Raw genomic sequence first — 19,296 nt, 5'->3', positions numbered from 1 at the left:
TCTCTAGCCAGTAGCAGCTTCTCTGGTGCAGTAAAAGTGTAGTTGCAAAGCTCCATTTTTCCACTCCGGGTGTCGGTTGTAATCTTCAGTCGCTAATCATTTTCCACATTTGTGCTGTGCGGGCGTGTTGTGTCTTGTGCACAGCGGTCGGAGTTGGATAGTTGGAGCAGAAGTGAATTAAGGCATAAGGTCGATTGTATCACCACACGCATTGCGCACACTGGAGCCCGGTATAATTTTGCACACGCCAGCCAGGAAGGGAATTAACGCGTGTAATCACCACACTGTCTCGACGGTTCGTTTAGCGCCAGCCAGTACACCAGTGTTCCGAGAACGCAGAAACGTTAAAGTGGCACCAGAACGCTTGGTGTACGATTTCCTCCCAGCGGAAAACGCGCAAAAATCAATAATCAAACCACCCTTTTGGAATAGGCGGCAGCGTGCTTCGTGTGCCCGTGTATGTATGCGTGTGTGTGTGTGTTTGTGTGTGCTTTTTTGCCTTATTGACTTGCCACCAACAGTTAAACGCGGTAACGTTGTGAAATTAATAGTTCCATGAAAGGGGCCCTTTGCGCCAGTACCAAGTCAGGCAGGGTCAAGGATTAGTGGCCACAGCAAGTGAAAAGCGGATACACCCCAGCAAGCACACCGGAATGTCATCGACAGTGGCCGAAAAGACATTCGTGGCTAAAGGAAACGAATGCACCACCGCCAAGGCACCTGCGAGGCTGGATCCAAGTGTGCCGAAGAAAATTATCAGCGCTATACCGAAGGAAAGGTTCGTTTTTTTGGTTGCTGGGATTATTTTCACATGGCAAACCACGTGTGTGTGTGTGTGGGTGGGTTTACAAATTGTTTGAGGCACTGCGTTGTAGTAAGGATGGAAAGGTCCTCGTGTTTTCTACAGATCATTTTGGTGGTAAATAAAAAAAATAATTCTCCGAGCAGGATGAACATTTTTTTTGTTTTTTTGCCAAAGGTGCAAGGGGTAGTTTTTCCCCTACTGAACATCAGAGCAAGGATAGAATGCCCCGTGTGCTGAGAGACCTGTACACGATTTTCCAGTGTGATGAGAGCATGTGTCAGTAACATAATGGAAATCGCTGAGAGAGTAAGAGAGAGCCACAATTTTCCGAGAGCCATCCTTTACATGAACGGGTGTTCTTTGCCTCCGTTCGTTGACCGCGTTCAGCCTAGAGGACACGCGTGCTCGGGGACTGAATTTTCCCACCCGTGTATAGCGACCATTACCGTACGGGGAGTGTGTTTGTTTTGGGTGTTGCTCGGCCGGCAGCCGGACTGCACCACATGGCCATTCGCTTACCGATCGCCAGCACTTCGGTTTTTTAGTGTACGGCGCATCCATGTGTTGGTGGTGCCGGCCGGTGTAAAAGCATCGTATTTCCCGGCCGGAGCAAGAGCACGTGCTTACCTGGAAGGCAAGGTCCTCGCCTTGCCGATGTGCTCGGTTATCAACTCACTGATAGTTGTCAAACGCTGAGTGTCATTTATCATAATTCCATTTTAATGCAACTCGTATTGAACACACATTGAAATAAATAATATCATATAACGGCGCTGGTAGTGTAATTTGTGATGCTTTTTGTGAACATGTTTACGATCAGTGTGAGTATTTCCTAGGAGAAAAATAAACTGTTATCGATCAGTTGTTTAGCTGTTCTGCCTGGCAGCAATCCAGATGTTCACCCTTGAAGTAAGCCGAACCTTCAGGACGACACAGCTAGTGCCACCTTTGCAGTTTTAATTTTCGCAATTGAATTATTGACTGAAACACTTCAAAATGCCAATGGAACGTTATGTATACGAAACGGAGACTAAAGATATAGTCTACCGTCTAAATATTACATGCTTCACGTAGTAAAAACACACACACACACATGGAACAATTATGCGGCCAAATATAGGCCAGACACTTGTGGCAGCTGCTCCCATGTCATGCCGGCTCCATCCACTACGCTCTTCACGCTTAAAAATAGCTTAATAAACGAGTGTTTGCCATTGAACAAGTGAGTAAAAAGGGGAACCGTCTCGTGTTACATGCATGATGGGTTGTTCCATACATCATTTTCAAGCAACAGCCCTATCGGGTCAATTGTCAGTCGGAACGGACAAGTTCTGCTGTTACTATCCTGATCCATCCCACAGCCACGGTTTATCGTGCACATAACACGAATGTCAATAGTGGTCCATTTCGAAATGCTCTGGTGGATTATCTAATCACACACCTTTCGCGCTACGAATTGCACAACTCCGTGTGTGGTGATGGTGATGTCATCCAAACCGTGCCCTTTTTACCGATTCCAATCGACTTTCGTGCCGTTTCCGGTTATCTGGGGCTGATAAGAAACTGTGGCCCAACATGGATCGTCGGATCTAATCCATCAGTTAGATAACCGCACCGGTAAAGCGAACGGTGAAGAATCGTAGAGGTTCCGAAAAACTAGCTAGAACTTCATTGCTTTCATTCAACGAAACAGTTGCTTAAGAGAAGTTCTTAGCGCTGTTTGTTTGGGATTTGTTGATTTGGTAATAACCTCATATGTCTGCCTGATGGCTACACGTACTATTATTACTCAATATCTAGTGATAAATATAATCTTAAAATAAACATTAACTAAAAACAAAGGAAGGCAAAACTTACGGGACAGCAAGCTAAATGATCAGAATAAGGTATTGTAGTGAGGATCGTATGCGGGATGAGGGCAGTGAGGGGTGAAAGTCAAATAAATAAAACGAGGAATTGAAGACGAGGAGTGATCTCTTGGCTGCAAATTACGAATTCGACTGCTAAATACTGGCCGTCGTGGAAAGCCATTGCATCTGTACAGCTATGAGATAGAAGTACGTCTGGAAAACTCTTACGTGGGGTAACCGAAATGGCGTTCTTTACAGTCATGAAACCACAGAGAGTAAAAACAATTTCAAAACGCTCTCGAAAACATTATTCAGTGTAAAACCAAACATAAACTGTACAAATCCATTGCTATTGATACGCGCCCACATATTTAATAAATATGTTTATACCAACTACCAAAACATCTGCTGTGATGCAAACAAAATGACAATAATAAATAATTGTTTTTATTCAAGAGAGCAAGTATGTAAACAACGTTCTACTCGACAGTAGCTCACACACTCCGCATAACTTGAACAATTAGCTGCGTTGTGCTATACCTTCAACGCTCGATATTTTGTATCTTCGCCGAAGCGACCATTTGTGTCTCCAATTAAAGAAAATCCCTTAAGTAAAGTGCACTGGAAGAAAGTACTTCAATGGTTCATTATTCATCAGCCTATCAATGCCGATCATTTTGGAAAGATCATTTAGGTCGTGCCTCGTTCCAAAGCGGACTGCATCCATAAATCCTTGGAGATTCAGAAATCATCACGAATTAGCAAAATTTTTTGAGATTCAGAGAGAAGAGTGAATTCGTAAGTTGCTTAAATCTGCAGAGCTTTATTTATTTCTCGAATCACAAATCTTTTGAAAGTCTACTCATGATTCTACTAACACTGCTCTGAATGATTCTTCCCAAAAAATACATTAAACATTCAGCTGTTCATTAAGATGTAGTCAGTCAGGGTTAGTGATGGGTCATGTAGCTCTTTCGAATGAGCGGAGCGACCCGCTCTTGCACACCTCAGTGAGCGGTGAGCGCTAGATAGTGCTTCACTGTGCAGTTAACGCTCCGAAGAGCGCGCTAAGCAATGTACAATTATCGCTAGAAGAAAGCTATCGAGCTATGAAAAGCGCTATTTGAGGAAGAATATTTTTTTTGGTAAAATTTACCTGGGAAACAAAATTAATAACAGACGTACAATGAAAGGACAGTTGAATGCAATGTGAATCAGAAAAAAATATATATTTACAAAGGGAACAATCGTATTTTATTAGTGAAACGTATATTTTTGAACATTGATTAAAATATTGCATTACAGGGTCTGGCAATAGATAGGAAGTGGCGTGCCTAACTTATTGAAACGCGCAAACGAATGAGAAAAAAACGCGTACACAATTTAGTGAATGCCAATTGGGCCAGGCTGTTTACGCACATGCGGTTTCAATCATGTGCTTCTGCCGCTAATCGTTACTTTGCTCAGCGCGCTCTTTGGAGCGCCAATCGCACAGCGCTCAGTGCGCTCTTCGGTGTGCTAATCGCACAGTGAAGAGTTAGCTGTTTTTAAATACGGAGCGCACTGAGCGCACTGCTCGATAAAATGAGCAGAGCCATTTGAAGTAGTTCTTTCGCTCGCGACCCAACACTAGTCATTTTACTACTACGTCACCTTCATGAAAGATATTAAATATAAACAATATGCACATAAATATTATAGGAACATTTGTAGAAGTTGCGAATAATAATAATATGAGTACTATTAACAATATAATGAATAAATAAAATATATTATTACCCTCTCATCTTACGCATAGACAACAATTGCTGAAATGGAACGGTTGGGGCTACAAAGACTCGCGCTTCCTCTACCAGGATGGAACGATCGTTTTCACTGGCGATAGGTAAGTAAACCGTAAAATGTAGATCACTTTCGGTTACGCTCCTAATAATTGCATCATTTTCTCTTCCTGTTCAAGGTATCCGATCGGAGGGAAAGTTTCACTGCCACACTTCCGTGACTATGTGATCGATCACTTTAAGGTTGATCTTTCCGATCGTCGGGAAGGTGTTCCAGTACCGAACGAATTTCCCGCCCCGGTGCCTTGCCCGGAATTCCTGCAACAGGTACGGCAGCGCGGTATCGATTGTACGCAGAACGGGGAAGATCGTTTGGTCCGGTGTCATGGGCAAACGTTGCACGACGTACACATGATGCGGACGGGCACGTTCAAGCGTATCCCGGACGTGGTGCTGTTTCCAACGTCGCACGAGCAGGTAGAGCAGATTGTTCACACCGCCAACCGGTACGGCGTGGTGCTTATACCGTACGGTGGTGGTACTTCCGTCTCCGGTTCGGTAACCTGCCCGGAAGACGAAACACGCCCCATTGCAGCGCTCGATACATCCCAGATGAATCGGATGTTGTGGATCGATCGGCAGAATCTGGTGGCGTGCTTCGAGGCGGGAATCGTTGGACAGGACCTCGAGCGGGAATTGCGTCAGCTCGGTTTCACCGTCGGCCACGAACCGGACAGTTACGAGTTTTCCACGCTCGGCGGGTGGGTGGCGACACGGGCCTCCGGCATGAAGAAGAACGTGTACGGCAACATCGAGGATCTGTTGGTGCGTGTAAAAATGGTAACCAGCAAGGGTGTGCTGGAACGAAGCCTAGCAGTACCGCGTGTATCCTGCGGGCCTGACTTCAACCATCTCGTGCTCGGTTCCGAAGGTACGTTGGGCGTGATCACGGAGGTGGTCATAAAGATACGGCCCCTGCCACAGGTGAAGCGGTACGGTTCGCTCGTCTTTCCCGACTTCGGTTCCGGTGTGCGGTGTTTGCGTGAGGTTGCCCGGGAACGACTACAGCCGGCAAGCATACGACTGATCGATAACGAGCAGTTTGTGTTCGGCCAGGCGCTCAAAATCCCCGGCGGACCGCTGGCGACGGCCGCCGAAAAGTTGAAGAAGGTGTACCTAACGCGCGTGAAACGGTTGCAGCTCGATCGTATCGCAATCGCGACCCTACTGTTCGAGGGCGTCGATGACCAGGTGAAGCAAAATGAGGCGAAGATTTTCGCTATCGCCAAGCGTCACGGCGGCTTCTCAGCCGGCAGCAGCAACGGCGAAAAGGGTTACATTCTCACCTTCGTCATCGCGTACATCAGGGTGAGTGTGAGAGCGGGGCCAGTGGGAGGGAGAGGGGGGGGGGGAGGAGGTTAGGTCAGCCGTACAATTAGACCCCATTCGACAAACGACAGTTAAGTGTACTTCACCGTGGGGCCGATGGTTTGCCGGTGATGGAGCGATAGTTGCATCAAATGCATTGCAAATAAGACAATAGTATGGACGATGGTTTGTTTGGATGTCACGATCGGAAACGTCTAATGGTACTTGGGCGGCGTTAGTCTCTCTGGCGTAACTGAGCAAACTGTTAACCTGTAAATTTCATTCCCCACATCTTTCCAGGACCTGGCCTTGGACTACAGTATCGTGGCCGAATCATTTGAAACGTCCGTATCATGGGACCGCTGCGAAGCGCTCTGTACCAACGTCAAAAGCTGCGTCCGAAAGGTAGGAGGTATCCGAAGCTGGAGACGCGTATGCGCATTGTTCTGAAGTGTTTTCTAGTAGATAAGTAATCTTCAAACAGCACAAAACATGACCGGCCAATGTATTATGACACAGTCGATATGACACGGTAGAGACAAACAATGACAAGTGTCCATCCATCGAGGTATGAGGTTATTGGATAAATTAACCATTCGCTAATTACCATTGCAACAGTGACAATGGTGTGTTTGGATAATATTTACACGATTTGCACGGTGTGTAAATTTGTTTTTTCAATTAGTTTTCCCGTAGGTGATTTCAATCTTTATGTACATGAATGATAAGTTGTAATGTTTGAAGGAAAGATGCCGACCACTTTAACAAACAATTCATTCCAGCTGAATTTACATTTCTTCTTAATATTTTAAGTACACCAAGATCTCAAATAGAAAGCAATCGAATACCCTCGAATGAAAGCACTTGAAAACGATTTGAAACGCCAGCAACAACCATGCGTCTCCATCGTTCATGCCAACTTCCCTTTCCCTTTTGCAGGAATGTGCCAAACACAACATTCAACACTACCTCATCTCATGCCGGGTGACACAAACGTACGACGCCGGTGCATGTGTATACTTTTACTTCGGCTTTAACCATGCCGGCTTCACAAACCCGGTTACCATCTACGAGGAAATCGAGAACAAGGCTCGGGATGAAATTCTTGCATCTGGCGGTTCCATCTCGCACCATCACGGCGTCGGGAAGATTCGATCCCGCTGGTACCCACAGAGCGTGTCGGATGTGGGCGTACAGCTCTACAAAGCCACCAAGCGGGAGCTGGATCCAAACAACATCTTTGCCGCCGGAAATCTCATCCCGGCCGAACTGCGCGATGATCCCAAACCCACCAGCCTGAAGGCGAAACTGTAAGCTCACGCACGCAGCGCCAGACAGTCGTATTGTGTTGCTAGTTTGATATAAAGCCGCTTCACCGAACACGTTTAACATGCATGATAATAACAAAGCAAAACAAATCTTTGTTCCACCGCTTCACGGGCAGAAGTGGTCCAGCAAGCGAACAGCCATTGTTTGGTGGTCACGATCACTTCCGTCCCCTCGCCGGAAGCATGTGTTCGCCGCTTTCGTTACGTTGCGTTACGAGCGAAGAGTCAAATTCACGGTTTTATCCGCACCTAGATTATGAACAATGGATTGTCGTCTTCGGTCGGGCCCACGAAGCAGCATCTAGTTAACAAACATTCCATGCTAAACCCTCCCGTAGTAGTTTTGTAGAATCTAGCAATTATGATTTCTCTGTTTAGTGGTGTTTTGTTTTGCTTATTTTTTAAAAAGCTGATAGTATGAATTTAATGGTGCAACGTTTAGATTATAGTATGAATTGATGTGTGAATACTTTTGTTAGTGCAATTTTCCACGCAATGTGCTGAAACGGTTTTTTCATAAATCAAAGTTTACTATGAGTTGCAAATTGAGAAACAATAAAACCTAATTGAAACATACATATTTGTTATCTACATTGTCGTTATTAAAGATGTGTAAGTACCATAACAGTTTTTACTGCTATTATAAGAGCCCTATCAAACACGTCACTGATATCAAAGGGTGACAACAATTGCACCGCACAGAAAAGAATAGTAATGTAAAGTATAATTTGCCACTCTGGTAATCGGCATGGAGAGTTTATTTTTGCTCTTACCATTCACAAATCTAAACGTTCATGTATAGCCTTCCATCATGCAGATTGGACGCGGAATCAAAATACGCCTATGAATAATTTATTATCTCAATTCATTAGTGAATAGTGAATGATCGCATTTGACTGTCAGCCAACATTTTAAAGTAATTGACCGATTAATAGCAAAGCAGGTAAGCAATCGCTAAATAATAGACACGTTTTGAGACCATTTCTTCCTGTATCGTGCAACCCTAAACTGTGAGTAATTAAAGGCTCACATCGCCAGTAAAACAAGAGCAACCAAGACAATATCAGCTGGTGAGAGAAATCTAAAAAAGGTAAACAGTTTCGCCTGGAAAGCTTCCAAAATGATTCAACTTTAAGCTTCTCAAGTAAAATAATACCGTTTGAAGAGAAAACAATTAATTTAATTCTAGCAGTACAGCTAGCCAAGATAAATTACATAAGCACGTGTTTGTTCGCTTTTAGCACCATCTGGTGGTGAGTTGCATTAAGCAAGTGTGAAATATTTCAAGGTGGCATTTTGAATTTTGAACGAGAAGCCGTTATTGATTTGAATTTATACATTTGTATTATGTTCCAAATGGTTCAACGACGTTAACTTTCTTTGTTTTGGTCCTTATGTAGAGAAAGTGTGTTGTTAAAAAATTAAACAATTGTTAATGTTACATTTAAAGTAAGTACAGGATACTGGTCAATGCATATAGCAAACTCAGTATAGGATACAGGTCGATGCATTATTAAATGCAGATTAAAATTAAATTAGTAGTAATAAATTAAAACAACCGGGAGAACTTTTTTGACAGTTAGATGAAAAAATGTTTAAGTTTATCGTCCATACAAAAATGTTGCTACGCAGAGGCGGATCTTCCAAAGACTTCACAGTCCTTCAAGTGACAAAGTTACCAACAACCATTAACGGAACCTATGGCATTCGATGTGGGCCGTTTAACGCCCCGTCATCGAGGGAAATTTCAAAGAAAGTTGGAATGTAAAAAATGTTTAATTTCAAAGTTAAATTTTCATCACATGAAATAAACTTAGTTGCGTTCTTGAAACCACCATATTTTCCCATATCTACAGGGTTTCAAAGGATCACATTATTATTTTATGATTTTCAAACATGATTTTTCTTTTCTAAATTTCTCAAGTAAAATGAATTTTCAGTGAACAGTGGTTTCCAAGTGCAGCTAACTTAAATCGATTTTATTAGCGCGTGCTTTTTCTTTTTTTTCTATAAAAGCGTCAGCTACAGCCATTGATTATTTTATATAATAAAGAATTATGACAGACATTGAGTATTATGTGCGTGAAATATTTGTAGTGTCGTTTTGAAATTTTAGGATATCATCAAATTGTGTAAACAAGCGGTCTAAGCTGATGAACATTGAGCAAGAATCGTCAAACCGTATGGAAAAAGATCTTCGATGAACGAACATTCTTCATGCCATATGACCGTTTTTGCTCAATATTCACGTACTGTAGACCACCGGGTAAGTGCATCGATCGAACTTTGATCACCATTGAAGTATCATTGAATTGTGAACAAACTTTGTATTGAATTTTAATTGACATTATTATCCAGAAACTGGGACATCAGTGTAAAAATGGTGTACGCCTGTTTAATCACCTGCAGAGATGCATAAAACGGTATGGTAAATTTATTGTATTATAGAAGATTGCAAAAGGGTCTCATACGAACCTGCGTGAAAGATTCACGTTGCACGATGAAAAATTTCCCCGCAGTTAGACTAACCGGTTTCTTGGCACGCATAAGCTCGAAGCAAAGGTCTTTCTGTCTTTTCACACTCTGGTCATACCATGTGCTGTGAAAAATGGCCTGTGCCACGGTTTCACTTTCTTCTATGAGCTCGGTACCCAGATAAGAGAAGGAAAAGCTTTGAAAAAGACAGTGGCCGATAACGCAGAGCATCGTTGTTAACAGATACAAGTCCTTAAAAGCCTGTAAAGTAGGGGGTTGATAGAACTATAACGTTGCATGCACAAATATCTTACCAAAGACAGCACAGTCATTATTAGACACAGTTCGAAAACGGTCGTTAAATATATAAATAGCATCTGGATTCCCAGGATATCCTCTAGTGTTTGAGCTGAGCTGTAATGTGAGATATACGTCTTATAGAGCTGTATCAACTTTTATGCCATTCTTCAATTTTATCCTACCGTAGCACCAGCTCATGAAGATTTACAAAGCGCGAAAATTTGTCAGCCCACTCATCTTCACACACGATTTTTCCATTCGAAAGCTGGTTTGCTTGAATTTGTAGAACTCTAAACAAGCATGATGTTGCGTGGACAAGGTTCCATGTGAAGCATTCGATTGAAAATAATGTTGCCCCATTTAGCACTAACGTTGCACTGAGCACAACGTCAAGCGGAAACCAGATCCAGAAGTTCGTACGGTATCCAGGGATAAAATAACTACACGAGAATAGAATGTCGATAAAGGATAAAGGAATAAGTGTTAAATTATTCACAATTTGCACTTTACAGCCATTTCCCGTGTTACGCAAATCGCAAATGCGTATAAGAGAATTTGAGTGAGTTGAGTTTTCTTTATAATATCGTTTATATTTAGTTTTTAGACATCGATTTTTGTTTTTCACATTATGAACCACATAATTGATGTTTTTTACATTTAAATAGAGTAAATTTTGACCAACATTATTTTTAACAATATTGGACGAATAAAAAAAGAATATAATATTACAACGTAATGGGTTTTTTTTTGCAAAATTTTAAATTTGTTAAATAAAATTTGAATGCTACATACAGAATTACACGAGTAACTCGGGAAATGACTGTACATATATTGCACTTAACACATACTTTGCCTCGATCGGGGTCGAAAGTGGTACATTATACGATCCTGTAGCCGCGTATTTTATCGCTACGAACAACATTGGTAACGTTCCGTACACACAACAGCTAAAAGTAATCCCGAAACCGTACCACTTGGTCAGATGGTATGCCGACTTTTCCACATGTCCTAAAATTCGTTGAACATCCAGATCCATATCGTCCATCACCAAGCTGTAGGCACGTTGTAGATCGTAAAACAATGTCTCCCAACGACGAAAATTCAACGCAAAAACACAAAACTTGAAGAATATAGAGCAAAACACAATCTGTTCATTGGCTGCCTTTATCAAACTAGTGAGACTAGGTTGTGCAGTCATTGTAAACAGCCAGCTCGGAACAATCCAAATAACTGGATAGCTTACAACAATGATCAAACCCACAGTCGGAAATGATTTTCCAGGTGAATCGTTCCAAAACTGAGTCTTTTTCAACCATCTTATAGTAAGATTTATTAGAGGAAACTGTCCTTTTCTATTGCCGCTCTTCATCACAATTGAAATCGGTGAAACTGTTCCACTGTTGCCAAATTGCTAATGATAGAGGCTTCGTTGGAAAGTCCTTTTTATACGTTTGCCAATTAGTGAGTTTTGACCATTAGGGACGAGGAAAATCATGCAATTTTCATTACATTAAACAATACAGTCCATAGAACCCGGCTGGTTATTCGTTCTGCTCTTCTGCTGGTTGCGAGATAGTCAATGTTCAATGTAGTGTTTCCATAAATACTTCCACTGCAGTGCAGTGCTACACAACGCATAAACAATCAATTAAGGTTATTGCGACAAGAGTTTTAATTGGGGTTAGGCAATTGGCTCATTATCTTGATTGTATTTGCAACGTGGAACGGTTTGTTACTTGTCATTTTCAACGCAAATAAACCGCCTATATAGGCGTTGTGGAAAATATAGCATCCGCACACCATAGCGAAAAATGGTTTAAATCCATTTGTTAATTGCATGGTTGCAAATTGAAGCACCTACTAATTTTTTGCGGTCATATAAATTTTTCAAAACGCTCCTAACGCTTGATAACAAAAAAAACTCCTGGCCCATCGTATCATATCATAAACATATCTTAAAGGTACTATTTCCACAAAAGTAAAGTAAGGAAGGAAGGAAGGAAGCAAGGAAGGAAGGAAGCAAGGAAGCAAGGAAGGAAGGAAGGAAGGAAGGAAGGAAGGAAGGAAGGAAGGAAGGAAGGAAGGAAGGAAGGAAGGAAGGAAGGAAGGAAGGAAGGAAGGAAGTAAGCAAGTAAGTAGCAAAGTAAGTAAGTAAGTAAGTAAGTAAGTAAGTAAGTAAGTAAGTAAGTAAGTAAGTAAGTAAGTAAGTAAGTAAGTAAGTAAGTAAGTAAGTAAGTAAGTAAGTAAGTAAGTAAGTAAGTAAGTAAGTAAGTAAGTAAGTAAGTAAGTAAGTAAGTAAGTAAGTAAGTAAGTAAGTAAGTAAGTAAGTAAGTAAGTAAGTAAGTAAGTAAGTAAGTAAGTAAGTAAGTAAGTAAGTAAGTAAGTAAGTAAGTAAGTAAGTAAGTAAGTAAGTAAGTAAGTAAGTAAGTAAGTAAGTAAGTAAGTAAGTAAGTAAGTAAGTAAGTAAGTAAGTAAGTAAGTAAGTAAGTAAGTAAGTAAGTAAGTAAGTTTTTTATTATTGTCCACAAGTTATTCATTCTTCGCACACCAAATAGCGGTTGTTTACACACATTTTAGTTTTAGTTTCATGGTGAATAGGTAGCAGAAGATCGTCCCAATTTTCTTTCAAACGCTATTTAAACTGAAACTTTACCCTTAAAGAACTTTCCTATGCAACACAATCGGAGCTTGTTCCTACAACCGAGATATGTTTTTTAATAAAATTGGTTACAAGCAACCTGCTACAAAAAAAATATATTACCAGGGCTAAAGTCGGCAGTATCAAAAGTCTGATTGTTTACAGCACACACTAACTAATTGCTTTGTAAACATTTAACGTGTCGTGATCGTGATACGTGATCATTCACGGATTATGCCATTTATTACTATCCAAAGTTTCGATATTACTGTTTTGTCTCCCATACCATCCAAGGCGGCCATCCAAACTGAATTTCTTACGGGTTACGGGTGAATAAAGTCAAAGAAAACCAGAAATGGCTAGCCTAGACCTGTTGTGATTGTTGTGCCGGTGAAGAAGAAGAGTACATTGTGGGACGATCTCGCGCTCCAACATCCAAACATCATTCTTCATCCGATTGTCCAAACCCGTTTCTGCGTTACTAAACTCCGCTACTCTTCATAACTTTGCTAGCGAAATGATTAGTTATTATATTACAAGTAGTAAGAGTATTTAAACCTCTACCTCGTCCTGATCCACACTGAAGCACGTGAAACCATTGAATCACATTGTGACCAAAGGCAGTTCTGCTGATCGTTACGAGCCCATGTTTAACACCCTTTTTTGATACGCTATTTCAGCTTATCGAAACTAGTTTCGCTTGATAGCAAACATTCCATTCGAGCACAAACGGCGACTCATAAGCAGGTGACGAAATACCGCGAATTTCGCGACTATGAGCCAGTGTGACTGAATCGACGCAAGCAAGAACGCTGAACAGTGTCGAGCGACCTTCATTACGCTACCGTGACGACCTTTTGTGTGATGAATGATTTTTTCCTAATTGCAAAAACTAAGCATGACACCCCGGAGCCAATTAACCGTATGACACAGACGGGTTTGTTCGCCATTCGCTGTGATTCACCAACGGGAGTCACGAGTCCGGTTGAGCGATCTACTCCATGATGCACCTGCTGGACGTATCGCGAAGCGTTCTTGATTAGTCTTGATTAGTCTTATATAGTCTTTATATTATAAGTTTGTCCAGCGTCCATTCGTATATACAAAGCTAATTAATCGACTTCAAGTCGCAAATACACACACATACGTACACACATGATATTCATACAGATCAGGAGGGGAAGATCGGCTTCATGATAACCGATTAATCGATTCACCAAAACTGTATAACATCATCGACTACAACACGATCCCCGTGTCGTATGTTGATTAAACTGTCATGCGTTTCTCGATGAATTTACCACATACACACATGAAAACGTAGTTCTACAGCCCGTGATTCATACGCCCATGTTCGGACAGGTGCACGTGTGTTTGCCATTGTCTCGCCATGATCTTGCTAAATGATCACAAGATCACAAGTAATCAAAACTTTCAGAGTTCATTGCTTCGAGGTTTATAAACATTCTTCCACCACCTTGTGGTTCATAGCTGTTTTAATTAGAAAGGGTTTGCGAGAAGGGAGAATTGATTTGATTAGTTACACGATAGTTACATTCACTCACACTTCGCTACGCTCAGCGTTCCGTATCGATCGATGGGGTATTATTTGATTTTACGCATGCATATGATTACACACTTTTATATATGAGGTTACAGCAACTTTTACGTTCAGCAATAAATTTACAATTTTTATTCAAGACCAATAGCATGACCAACAGAGCAAAAGTCGTGCAAATAGCACTGTGAAGTTGTCTAATGCTCGCGAAGTTTAAATTTAACGCTTGTAATATCCTCATCGGTGTAATCATAAATGACAACAGTTATAGCCTCCAATGTATGTGTACTTCATTTGCAAAGCACATCTCGAGTTTCATTTCCTTATGTTGGACTCCATTGCATACGTTTAATGTAAGCTTATTTCGTTTTACTGCTAATGAGAAATGTGTTTTATTGCAAAGTTTTTATTGCACTGAAAGTGGCACTTACGGATTGGGATGCAGTAAATCATAAAGCTATGCAATAATAGGGCATTTAATTGCTACACGGACTGTAACGAAGAGTTCATTTGTTCTGCCCGTCGGTGAGCATCCCGAAGTTTCTGTAACGTTTAAATATCCAATTAAAATGTGTCTTTTGCTAATTTTCCGCACTCGTGCTTCAATAATTTTTGTGAACTTATGTATTCTCCTTTGAACAGGTTTGCATGCATCGTAAGCAAGGGAATACCGCAGGCGCTTGTGTGATGATTGAAGCAGCTTTTGTGTTGTTTCTTCGAAAACATTTTTGTATTCTGTCTGGTTTTATCCCCTACAGCGTTTCGAAATGAATATTTTTTTACGATCACTCTTCCTGCTCCTTCCTGAAAGGGGTTCAAATCGTAAACAAATCATTACGAATTCGCTTCTACTTTTGTAGTGCTGTGGTATCCCAAATCTTTTTTTTCCAAAACTTAAAAACTCCATAGTGATACAGCGTATTATTCGAACGAAAGACAATTTTCGAATGGGTAAAATCCCATTAACGTGTGTAACAATAGACACGCCAGAGATGAGAGACGTCTGGTTGCGCACGGTGATTCTCAGATCGACATTTCGACGACCAGCGAGAATTCCTCAGTTAATGACCATACACAGTCAGTTCTACCGTACTGATTCATCATCTTTTCGATGGAGAGTATTAGAAAGAATCGACTCTTCTATGGTGGGATTAAGCACGCGCAAGAAAGAAAACGGTTCAATAATCCCTTCCCGATATCAACACGCATGATTCACGATTTTCCATTTCCGACACCCAGCCGCAATCACTCAACTGTAAGTGCTTCCGCACATTTCACTGCAAGGACTATTCACTTCTGGGTTGATACCTTGCGAGTGGGAAGGTTTTCTTCGCCCGGCCAGATAAAACCGTACCATTGTTCGCGCACAATCACTCGACCTCATCCAGGGGGTGCGTGATCGGTATGATCGGAGATAAAATTTCCGTATTGCAACCCACTCGAGCCTCTGGTTGACGGGCTGACCTTCGTCGATGGACACCTTCTTTAATCGTACATTATAGCACCCGGGATCGTTGCTCTCGGTTTTGTTTCCGACTACTCCCCGATACTGTCTCCCTTCTCTATGCCAAGAGCCCTTTCCAATCACCTTCTCACCAATCACCAATCACCCCTATCCTCCCCTACCAATCACATACTCCAGTTTTAATGTAGGGCTCGTCGCAGAAAGCTTTGAAAACCAGTCCTGAATACGCGTCCTTGACGCTGGGAACCGTTCGATAAAACGCACCGCAGCACTTCCGCGAAAAGGTCATTCGAAGTCTGTGCTCAGTCACACCGAACCTGAGTCATCGTGCGGTGACTTCTTGCTTACTTATCGTAGATTCCTTTGCCGTACGCACACCTTTTTTTTTTTAGCGTGCGCGTTTCCCCACCAACATCCCGCACGCAATGTTCATGGCCACCCGCGGCCACACGATGAAGCTGATCGCGTGCTATTAGGAAGCCAATCTTGGCCCGTAGCGCAGGCGCCTGTTCGTCGGTCCGGAAGATAGCAAGGTGTGCACTTTTTTATGCTACCAACGTGTCATTTGCGTGCCGATGGTCCCTTGTACGGGTCGCAACCAACCGGGAAGTAGAATGGTTTTGGCTGGCGCTATAAATGCATGTGTAGTAACTGGTAATTGGAGATTTATTTTCATTTTGTGGAGATAAAGAAGATAACCTTACCAACACGAGTTGCGTTCGGTAGATCGTTGGGTCATTTTAGTAAATATGAGTCATTGGATGCGAAAGATCATAATTTTCTTACTAAGGTTTATTATGTTAAGGTTTACAGTTTTCAACGATATGACAAATAAATTCGGTGATTTGAACAACGAAACTGATGATATTTTAAAATTCAAAATATTGAAAGTATATAGTTATTAACCACATGCTGCAAATTTTAAAAAATAGTACGGCTGCTAATAATTTGGTGTGCGTCACACGGCAGTGTGTGATGCAAAGTAAGAAACTTTAAATAAACATACACACAATCTCGCTGCTATGATTGTAATCATTCTCATTCGTCTTTCTCATCTATCACAAGTACGATAGGGTGGACGGTGCTGAACAAAGTGTTTCAACATTCCAAGCCACTGAGCCATCGGTGACACGATCAAGTCGAGGTTCGTTCTGAGTCACTGCTGAAAAGATCAAAGAAATGACAGACGTGCCTTGCGAGCACATGGGATGCATTACTAATGAGCCTGGCGGAAGTTATGCGTACAGCTCGCCGTTTCTACACATGAATCTTTATCTGTACGCCCGCCTGTCTCATTCCCTATCAGGATGGTTGATTATGCCATTTTGGACGCTGAATACATACATCGGTGGAGAAGGTGGTTTGGTGATTTAAACCAGTTCGTTCTACGCTCGGTGAACGATGTGATCACATAATTTACAACCTTCTGTTTCGGTTTTGGTCTGCTGTTAAAAGTCCACTTACTCCTTTTTCCACGAAATCCTACGGTTTAGGTAATGATGGGATTACTTAAAATCCTACTCACAGCCAAATGCAATAAAATTCTGTCACTACGGTACGCATTGACACCTTTCATTTCTCAATTTGTGCCTCTAGCAGACCAGACACTCTGACAGGCAAAGCAAGTCTGGCATAGAGGCAACAGCTGTAGATCGTTTCGTTACTTTTTGTTACTTTATTCTCCTTCCTCTATGCAAATGTCGTCTGAAAAGCGATTAAATCGGAAAGAGTGCTTCGGGTTGTGTTAAAATTAGCCTACCGAACCACTATACCACCCATCGTCTCAGCTCCTGCTGGTGGTGATTAACGCACCATCACTGACTGTGACAGGTGCGCAAACTGACCCAACCACCCATTGTTGTCATCTCATCGTTTAGGGACATTCATCATGGGTGGGTTCTTTCACAACGCTACGCATCCTAGCCGCACAAACAGGATTATTGCGACAATCGACTCGTAAACCATGATGACGGGCGTATCAAATAATAAATCGGCAATTGGACCGAATATGAACAAATTCAAACGCGATCGCTAAAGACTCAACCCGAGGTAACCTCAATATCCCTTTAGGCCAACTGCCACCCACGTTAGTCATCATTGTGCTCGTCCATCGTACGTTGCACCCGGTGCAATACGGCGCAATGACTGGCCCCGAAACCAGTGCGACCCTTCGCTGACCCGTAAAAGGTGCCCATCGTTTTCTTGGTGTACCTCTTTTGCAGGTGCATTAGTCACAACACAGCGCAACCACAGACCTGACTGGCTCGCTGGATTCACGATCCGCTTTGGAACAGGTGGGACCATTTTAATTCATTGCGCCCGGAAAGCGTCCCAATTTTGGCCTCGAATGACAATTCTGTCAGCATGGCGACATGTTTACGTGTTCGCCGGTGTACTTGTCATGTTACAGCCGATCTACGAGTTAATTGATTACACTGTTTGACGCACTAGGGAAACACATGGCTGTAACATCTTTTGCAACAAATGTGACTCAGCTTTGTTTACCGTACTCGGTAACGCGTAACGTTGGCAAATAAGAGTCTATTGTTATCTTTCGTTGCGTAGATCCAACACAACTTTGACAGATAATTGCTCTAAAATCTAAACATAATCTTAGCAGAACTATCATTTCTTCCAATCGGTTGCGAACTCCAAATCAAAAACTAATTACAAGCTTTGTATGCTTTGTTACAACTCAATCTACACGCCGCAACGTAATTCATGACCTGCCCTAACGATAAATTTTGAAACTATTGTCCAAGTTACAATAATCGTGACGCATGAATATCTCCCACCCTCGCAGGAGCTGATTCAAATCCGTTCCTACCACATCATGGGAATCGCCTGGCCAAGTTAAACAATGACCTAATTATGATCTCAACTTAGTTGCATCAGCAAACCAAGACCACCAAGACAAAGAAGGGCGTTCGTGCAAATTGGTCACCTAATAAGCCGGCATTTGACTTTTGTCGTCACCTTTGATGCGTCAAGAACTCTTTGTCAATTCGTTTGAACGGCGCAGTATGTTTTGGCAAAAGGCTCCTCGACGCCCCACACAAATCCATATTCAAAATAACGTAAAATTGGTATAATTAAACGACCGCCACCGATCCATTCCATCCTTAGACGCACCGTACCAACAATCTTGATGGTCGGATGGTGACTCACACACTGCCAACAAAGAATAATCCTTGAGCGACGACGATCGTTCGCTGCAGTTAAATATGTACCTTCGGAGGGTGGTTTTTGTGCCAGCCGACAGAAACGAACACAACAGGACGACGCTGCTCCGGCGGGTCGCAACGAAAATAAAGCAAATAAATTCCGCTTGACAGATAATGAGACACGGCTATGAGTAATGAGCAGCAGGATGATCTAATACGGACCGCGTTGTGCTGTCCCTGGTCAGCCCATACCGACGATCACAGCGGCCCTGCAAGACCCCTTGGAGAACAATTGAACGATCGTGGCCGTTCTGCATTTCGGATTTGTCTTTTAGCACGGGCGACCTATCGAAGTGTCACACCGGAGCCCTGCAGCACGTCCAGGGTTGGGTTCGGTCCCATGTTTTCCGTGTGATCCGTGATCGTGTGTCGCGTGTGCTGGAATCTCGGTGACTGGCAAATGCTGCGAGCTCGGGCTCCACCTTTTTAGGGGCTTGGTGAATATCCACACTAACTACTTCGCGATGCCTTTCTAACCCTTTTGTGGAATGTAATTTTATACTG

At 42.3% G+C, this 19,296-nt stretch overlaps 2 protein-coding genes across 2 annotated transcripts; one reads left to right on the top strand and one right to left on the bottom strand.

The window, feature by feature from the left end:
• The first annotated feature begins 653 nt into the window (after window positions 1-653).
• On the top strand, window positions 654-7,118 carry LOC128719409 (alkyldihydroxyacetonephosphate synthase). Its single transcript, XM_053813033.1, has 5 exons — window positions 654-778; window positions 4,454-4,540; window positions 4,616-5,804; window positions 6,105-6,209; window positions 6,744-7,118. The coding sequence occupies exons 1-5, from the start codon at window positions 654-656 to the stop codon at window positions 7,116-7,118; spliced, it is 1,881 nt and encodes a 626-aa protein (XP_053669008.1).
• Window positions 7,119-9,469: 2,351 nt separating this feature from the next.
• Window positions 9,470-17,424, bottom strand: LOC128718092 (putative odorant receptor 71a). Its single transcript, XM_053811766.1, has 6 exons — window positions 17,413-17,424; window positions 10,756-11,318; window positions 10,090-10,347; window positions 9,922-10,021; window positions 9,608-9,868; window positions 9,470-9,535 (listed from the first exon to the last, which is right to left on the bottom strand). Exons 1-6 carry the CDS (start codon window positions 17,422-17,424, stop codon window positions 9,470-9,472), a joined length of 1,260 nt encoding a protein of 419 aa, XP_053667741.1.
• Between the last annotated feature and the right edge of the window lie 1,872 nt (window positions 17,425-19,296).

This window comes from Anopheles marshallii, chromosome 2 (assembly GCF_943734725.1).
Source record: "Anopheles marshallii chromosome 2, idAnoMarsDA_429_01, whole genome shotgun sequence".
NCBI lineage: Eukaryota > Metazoa > Arthropoda > Insecta > Diptera > Culicidae > Anopheles > Anopheles marshallii.
Note: the sequence above shows the minus strand (reverse complement) of the source record. Positions and strands in the feature narration are given on the sequence as shown.